Source organism: Plasmodium reichenowi, chromosome 11 (genome assembly GCF_001601855.1).
Source record: "Plasmodium reichenowi strain SY57 chromosome 11, whole genome shotgun sequence".
Classification (NCBI taxonomy): Eukaryota; Apicomplexa; class Aconoidasida; order Haemosporida; family Plasmodiidae; genus Plasmodium; species Plasmodium reichenowi.
In genome coordinates, this window is record NC_033656.1 from 1,795,950 (window position 1) to 1,805,295 (window position 9,346).

At 19.2% G+C, this 9,346-nt stretch overlaps 1 protein-coding gene across 1 annotated transcript; it reads left to right on the plus strand.

Moving 5' to 3' along the window:
- Window positions 1–385: 385 nt before the first annotated feature.
- Window positions 386–8,617, plus strand: PRSY57_1145500 (tubulin--tyrosine ligase, putative; the record flags this gene model as incomplete). Its single annotated transcript, XM_012908414.2, has 1 exon — window positions 386–8,617. The coding sequence occupies one exon, from the start codon at window positions 386–388 to the stop codon at window positions 8,615–8,617; it is 8,232 nt and encodes a 2,743-aa protein (XP_012763868.2).
- Between the last annotated feature and the right edge of the window lie 729 nt (window positions 8,618–9,346).

The window sequence follows — 9,346 nt, forward strand, 5'->3', positions numbered from 1 at the left end:
TTTTATATTTATGTCTACACAACATTTAAAAAAAATAAATAAAATAAGAAGTAGTAAATTAAACAGAATTAATTTTTAATTTTTTTTTTTATACTTAATTTGAGCATTACACATATATGTATATATATATATATATATATATATATATATATATATATATCATATTTATATATATCATATTTATATGTATTATTTTAGTTATATATATTTATTTATTTCTATATGGTTATTATTTAATCAGCATATTAAAAGTGAATCATATTAAAACAACCTTACAACCTCAGAAATATATATATATATATATATATATATATGTTTGTGTTTGTATGAAATAAGTAGGAATATTTATATAGATGTAACTTAATATAATATATTAACGAAAATTATGAATCCATATAAAAATAGTAATGAATCTAAAATATTATATCCTCCTATATATACATTAAATGGTAAAAAATCTTATGAAGAATCAAATTCATATAATGTTTTAAATGTTTCAATGAAAAAATATATGGACAAAAATAAAAAAGATAGAATAAATGAAGGAGAACAAAATGGTGATATATTTCATTTTAATGTAGATAATAAATTTTTATGGAATTTAGATAAGCCTATTAACATTAATATGAATAGTGAAAATTATTATGTGGACAATAATTTAATAAGATGTAATAAAAAGAATGATATAAATCTCATAAATAATAGAAATGATGGATTGAATTTGAATTATGTACCATGTAATTCATTTATTAATACACCTAATAATTGTGTCAATAAATATAGGAATAATAATGTTAATGAAAAAAAGGATATTTTAAAAAATATCAAGGAACCATTTTTTTATTTTTCCAAGGAGAACAAAATTAAAGAAGATAAAAATATTATATCAAAAAGTTATGTTGTTCATAACCTATCGCATATTAATAATTATGTGAATCCTAATAATTCTACAACATTTTGTAATTATGACAATGTGGGAAATAAAAAAACAAGAGGAAGATCTTCAAGTTATGTAAAAAATATCGGAATGTATGTGCATAACAATTTTCATAGTAAAGAGGAGGAGAATGATACTGCTGTGTATTTTTTAAAGAAATCAAATATAACAGATGATCATATGAACAGTACTAATATTAAGGATATAAGTAATGATAATAATATTAATAAATATAATTATGATGATAATATACAATATTTATTTAGGAACAATATGCAAAAAATGTTATATGCTAAAAATATAAGTAATAGTGAAAAGAATGATAAAAAAAAGTATAGCTCTATAATTTATATAAAAAATCAAGATACTCAGAAAAATAATAGAAAATGTAACAACGTTCCAGTTATTAATCCTACAGATATAAATATGAATGAAAAACAAAATGATATATTAAAAATTAATAAAAAGAATATATATAAGATTATGGAGAATAATATGACTAAAAATATTATATATAAACAAAACAAAACAAACGAAATAAAAAATTGTAATGTTAATAGAATAATGTGTTTGAAACATAATAGTGAAAAGTTAAAATATCCTTTTGGAAAAGTAGACCATAAGAAAAATGATCATGAAAATTATTATAAGAATTATGTAAATGGTAATTATAATGTGAAATGTAAATATCATTATAATAATAATGGAAAATTTCTTTGTAGTAATAATATGCTAAATGATTATCTTGTTATGAATAATAAAAATTTTATTGAAGCCATAAAAACAAAGGGGAATACACATTACGATATTAATAAACTATACAGATACGAAAGTAAGGAATATGAAAATAAAAAAATTAGATTTAGTAGTGAGAATAAGACAATTGATAAAGTAGAAAAAAGTTATTTATTGAATAAGAATAGTTTTTCTAAGAATATGATGAATAATTATAATGGTTTTTATTCTAAGAATGGTAAAATCTGGAGAAGTAAGGAAAATACATATACTTTCGATGGAACATGTGACATGAAATGTAATATTTATAAGAAGAATGAAGATGAACATAATATTAAAAAAGACATCGGAATAATTATTGCTAATAATAATAATAATAATAATAATAAGGATAATATTTATAATAACATTTATGTAAATAAAAAATATACAGAGAATAGTAAGGGACATTATGTGGGAAATGATGAACATAATTACGTGAAATATTATAACGATAATAAAACTAATAATAAGAAGAAGGATAATTATATTGTTACTAATGCGTTAGATAATAATACAAAGAATGAAGAAGGTATAAATAACGTAAATATAAAGAAGGGAATGTTGTTATCAACTGATTGTCATTATAAGAATGGTATAAAAAAAAAAAGTAGCATTATATATGATAAAGAGAATAATAAATATGTATTTTATAAAGACGACAAAAATGTTATAAAGAATATTATGCATCCTAATAATAAATGGGATAATGAAAATGTATATTGTGATAAAATAAAAGGTAATAAAAATATGTCACCTGTGGGAAAAATTTTAAATTTATCGAATAATACAGAAAAGGATACAAAAGAATATATAAATAATATGGATGTAGAAACAAGCATAATTCAACAAAATAACTGTATAAATTATACATCACCTAAAGCTAATGGTATATGTCTTTTAAATAAAAAAAATAATAATACTATAAATAATGAAAATGTAACGCATGTTGATTCTTCAGTATTAGAAAATAAACAAAATTGCAATTTATATAACATAAAAATGGATCACAAAATGAATGACATAATAAGCATTGAAGAGGAGGAAAATAATGATAGTAGCAACAACAATAATATAAATAATAATATAAATAATTATATTGGTAATAATATAAATAATTATATTGGTAATAATATTAATAATAATAATAATAATAATAATAATAGTAGTTGTAGTAGTAGTAATAATAATTATTATAATTATGGTAAGGAAATGAATGTCAAAAATGATATGGAAACATATAAATTACAAGTAAGAAAACATATTGATAATGTAAAGAATATAAATTATTTATATAGCTCCAGAAAAAAAAGATTTGAAAATAATCAAGAAAGAAATGTTTCTTTAGTTATTAAAAGTGAACCTCTTTTCTTGAAAACTATTAAAACTAATGATAGAAATATAGATTTTATGAAGAATATAAAAAAGAATGACAACAATAATAAATGTGTGGACAAAGATAATTTAAATTATACATTTTGCAATAAAAATAAAAAGATAGGAACATCACCAGTTATTATTAGTAATATTGGAAATAATTATAATTTCAAGAATGATCGAGACAAGAACGAAAATGAGGAGAGTCAAACACATTTTGATATAGTTTATTTAAATAAATTAAATATGAATGTTAAAGAGGAAAAAAGGAAAAGGAAAAAAGAAATTGGAAAAAAAACAAAAAAAATGAAACATACCATAAAATTATTGAAAAAAAAAAATAAGGAAAATAATTTGCTATTAAATAAAATTGGAAAAAAAAATATAGATGAAAATTTCATAGTAGATGAAATATGTGATAATAATAAAGAAATTGAAAAAGGAGAAAAAAAAAATAATTATGATATTGAGAGTATGAATGAAAATATAAAATATGATGATTGTAAAAGTAATGTATCTAATATTGATAGTCTTATTATAAAAGCAATGTCTAATACAGTAATAGAAAATCCTTTGTGCGATAATCATCAAAAGGAGGATGATGTTTTTTATAAGGGCAAAATTATTTGTCCAAATGAAATCTATGATAAGATAGAAAGTAATATGGAAAAAGAAAAAGGTTATGGTAATAATGATTTTATGAGTAATAAGAAAGAAATAATTTCCGAAAAGGACAAAGAAAAAATAAATCATAATATTTTACATGATAATAATAATAATAATAATTACAATAATCATAATAATAATAGTGATTTTTCTAAAAGTTATAATATTAAAGATATTCATTGTAGTTATGAAGAAAAAAAATTAAATACAGAAAATAATTGGACAGGTAATACTACAAGGGATGATAATTTCAAATTGCCACATGATCATAATAATAAAGAAGGTGGTTATATACAATTTAATAAAGAAAAAGTAATTAAGAATACATATGTAGATAATAATATTGAAAATTCATTTTTAAGAACTAATAATATATCAAATGATATTTCACTTCCATGGAATAAGGATAAAATGGTGAAATTGTTTTTAAATAATAAAAGTAAAGAATCAAATAAAGAAAAAAAAAATGATGTTATAACAATAAATACGAAATTATCTAGATATGAAAGAGTGTTAATACATACTTGTATATATAAATTAAATTGGAAGAAATATATTGATAATATAAATAAAGGTATGTTTTATTGGATTGGTTATAATATTAACGATTTTGATCATTATAATTATATGAAAAAGAAAAAAATTATTAATAGAATACCATCAATGTATATGTATACAAAGAAAAAAACATTAACTTTTTTATTATCTCACTTGTCCTTAATATTTCCTTCCTTATTTAATTTCTATCCAAATACATTTGTGTTACCAGAAAATAAAAATATAATAAAATATATATTGAATAGTAATAATAAAGAATATTATATAATGAAGCCCGATTGCGGTAGTATGGGTATAGGTGTAAAGATAATAAACAAATATAATGATATCAATATTAATATATTGAATGGATATAATAGTTATATAATTCAAAAGTATATTGATAACCCATTATTAATGTATAAAAAGAAGTTTGATTTTAGGATATATATTTTATTATTACCAGGAAAAAATTATCCTAAAATATATTTATCTAAAGTTGGTTTTGCTCGTTTGTGTACAGAAGAATATAAAAAAAAGAAACGATATATTTGTAATACATATATTCATTTAACTAATTATAGTATAAATAAAGATAATGATAAATATATAAGGAAAAAGAATATACATGACAAAAATAATAATAAACAATTATTAAGTGATGTTTTCATTTATTTAAAAAAAAATGGATATGATATAGATGATATATGGAAACAAATAAAGAAAATTACGTGTCTAACATCTTTAGCTATTTATTCTTATATAAAAGAAAAAATTAAATATAATTTCCATAATAATTTTTATTTCTATCAGTTAATAGGTTTAGATATATTATTAGATAATAATGGAAAAGCATGGTTGCTCGAGGTAAATTCTAATCCTTCTTTAAGGATAGATTATATTGATCCAAATTATGTTCATTTTGAAATACAACTAGAAAGTATGTTTGATAGATATGTTAAAGAGCCTGTCATAAGTGAAATGTTTTTAATAGTATATGAGAAAATATATAAAAAATATATAAAGAAAAAAAATAAAAAGTCTAACAATGTTATGGTTCAAAAAGGTAAATTTGAAAAATGTACGAAAAAAAATGATATTTGTTTTGATAATAAAAAGAGGATATCATCAAAAGGTCACTTCAATAATATTAGTAATAATAATAATAATAATAATAATAATAATAATAATATTAATGATAATAATAGTAACCCTAATGGCAGTGTTAGGAGTTTATCAAATTTTAGGGGTAATAGAAAAAATCCAAAAGGAAAATTATCTACAAAAAGGAAATTATCTACAAAAGGGAAATTATCTACAAAAGGGAAATTATCTATAAAAGGAAAAGAACATACAAATAAAATTAATCCTTTTAAGGAATTTTCACTTTATTCAGAGGATAGATATTGTATAGATAAAAAAACAAATACTGATTTACTTACAAATGAAAAAATAAAAAATGTTTCAAATGGAAATGAAGGTATTGGTAGTAAATTAAATGTAAGAAATAATACAGAATCAAATATATCTAGTATGTGTAATGTATCAAGTAGAAGTAATATATCTAGTGTAACTAATACAACAAATATATCATATATATCTAAAAATCAAAATAGAGAAGCAAATATATTTAATTATACAAAAATAAATCCAGCTTCTGATAGTGAAAAAAGTTCAATATATAATTTCGGTAAAAACCTTTCCCCAAATAATTATTTGAATAATATTAGAATGAAAAATATGCTAAAGAAAAAGAGTAAGGTAAAAAAGAATTTATTTCTCAAAAAAGAATATATGAGTAATGTTGATACATGTGTTGATGAAAATGACATAGGAAGTTTTACCTTGTCAAATAATATAAATAAACGTGAACAAATCAGTAATGATTCTTTAAATGAAAAGAATGAAATTAATGGTATTCATAAGTTAAAAGAAGTTAATTCTAATAAATTATCTAATAAAAATTTAAATGATATTAAATATAAAGACAATATACAAAATGTGGTTCATGATCATTTAGATGATACTATATTTGATGATCAGAAAATAAAAAATAATTTTTTTCAAAAAATTCTTTTTGATGATATTGTATGTAGTAAAAAAAAAAATATTGATATAAATAAATACAATGATAAAAAGAAATATAATAAAGAATCAAATTTTGTAAAAATCAAAAGAAATGATATTAATGATGATTATTCATATGAATATAAAGAAAATATAGAGAAGAATCGTGATATATTAGATTGCTTGGATGATAAAAGTGATGTTATTTATTCAGGAGAAGAACAGATGTTTGATAATTATTCTGATATTGAAAAAGGTTCAATTCATATAGATAAAAAAATTCATAATATACCAAGTAATGAATATAATAATGATATATATAATTATAATAAAGACAATGATATGAATGATGAAGGAGAATTATTCCAATCGAATATTTTAAATAAGGAAACATATGTCCAAATAGATAACCATGAGGATATACAATTAGAAAAATTTTTAACTAATGACATAGAAACTTATAAATCTTTATATAGAAATATTAGTGATAATATATTTAAAAAGAAAATTGAAAATTTAATTATGATAAGAACTAATTTATATAAATATATGAACTGCTTAAATGTACTTGGAATTAGATATATAAATAATAATAATAATAATAATAGTAACGATATAAAAAATATAGATGATTTATATAATAAGAATATTTCATTAGATTTTAAGAGATCGTATACTAAAATAAGGAAAGATATATTACATCCTTTAAAAAATGATGTGTTAGAAAAAAATATATATATAAATTTAAAAAAAGAAACAAAAAAATATTATAACGAAATGAAGATATATAACAATTGTTATATATTGTTTGATTTTATTTTAAATAAATATGATAACAATTTAAAGAAAAATAAGAAAAAGTTAGAATATTATATGGACAAAAATACATTTTTATGTATGTGTACAGATATTAAAATAAATAATATAATTGATAATGTCTATATACCAAATAATAGTGCATACAATACATGCTTTGATATAAATAAAGGTTCAAATGAGAATCAAATATTCCAAATTGTCAAAGATTTATTATATAATCAATATTTAGATAGGAACAAACAAAATAAAGTGCATAAGGAGGAGAGAAGTAGTTTTGAATGTTCTGTGAATAAAAATGTTCAATTGGGGAATAGTAGTGATATAACTAATGGAAGTATATATGATCATAAATTTTATCGTGTTAAAAATACACAAGGACTGAATAAAACAGAACAACGATCTTTTTATGGTGAATATAGTGATATATCTTCAAGAAGTGGGGAAATTTTAAGACGAAATGAAAAATGTAATAGTTCGGAAAAAATGGCAGATATATTAACCACCCAAATAAATATTCACGAGGATGATCATATTAATAAGGATGACAGTATTAATAAGGATGATCATATTAATAAGGATGACAGTATTAATAAGGATGATCATATTAATAAGGATGACAGTATTAATAAGGATGATAATATTAAAAAGTATGATAATATTAATAAGGATGATATTAATAATAATAATAATAATAATAATGATAATAAATTTCTTACCTCCAATTTTATTAATTATAACTGTGTTACATTTTGTCCATTCACATTAATTCCCAATTGTAACAATATTGTAAACTTTAATACAATTGGATTAAGTAGCACTAAATATAAAAGTAAAAGGAAAAAAAAAATGAATATTTACGATTTAGAATATTTATTTAATAGACAAGTATTTTTCAGTAAATATATAAACAAAAATCAAGGGTTAACACTTATTGATTTTTTTTTATTAATGCAAGAAATATCTTTATTAATATTCCCATATATTAGTCATCTATGTATATATAATACTATATATCCTTATAAGAAGGATTTTTTTGATAAATTAAATGATCAAGAAAATAATATTTTTTCTAATATATATTGTGATAAGGGAAATATTAAAAATGATAAAAAAAAAAAAAATATTTGCGTTTATAATAAAAAAGTTCAGGAAGGACAATGTATGAATGAATCTAACTTAACATCAGAGAAGATAAAGAAAAAAAAAAAAAAAGGAGATCACATATGTGAATATGATATGTCTGTAAATAATAAATTTCATGTTCATAAAAATATAAGTCATAACAAGGATGATTTTTTATGGCATAAAAATATTTGTAGTAATATTTATAATTTATATGAATATATTCAAATGTGTATTAATCCGAATGTAAAGAATATATGTTTGGAGACTTTCTTAATATTTATTTTTAATAAATATGGTTTAACATGTAATTTATAATATTTCGAAGAATTTCATATATCTGAATTTTAGGTATAATTTTAAAGCATTTAAAATTAATGTTATCCTCTTATATGAATGAATAAATAAATACAAATACGCACAATACATATAATATATATATATATATATATATATATATATATATATAAATATATATGTGTTATTCATAATGTTGTTTTTATATATGCCTCTTAAAATTTTGTATATATAAAATATCATATTGTTCATTTTTAAATTTATTACTTATAATTACTATTCATATATTTCGTACAATTTATACATATTTAAAAAAAAAATTATATATATGTATATATTTTTGCATTTATTTTGTGTATGTTTTATTTCCTCATTTTATATATATATATATAAATAAATTTTTTTTTTTTTTTTCTGGCTATTAATACTATAGGTTCCTTTTTATTTTATTATATATATATATATATATATTTTTAGTTGTTTTTATTTTGGATAAATAAAAATATGTACACACATATAGATATCTATATACATTTTACCTTATTTTTTAGAAAAGGACAAATGGATACATATATATGTATAATATATATATATATAATAATATGTACGGAAAAAACTTAAGCTAGTATTTTACTATTCCCATATGGATATATTTATTCACGGAATAAAATTATATATTATTTATTTTTGAAAAAAAAAAATATAATGTCTATTTAATTTTTTTTTTTTTTTTTTTTTTTTTTTTTTTTT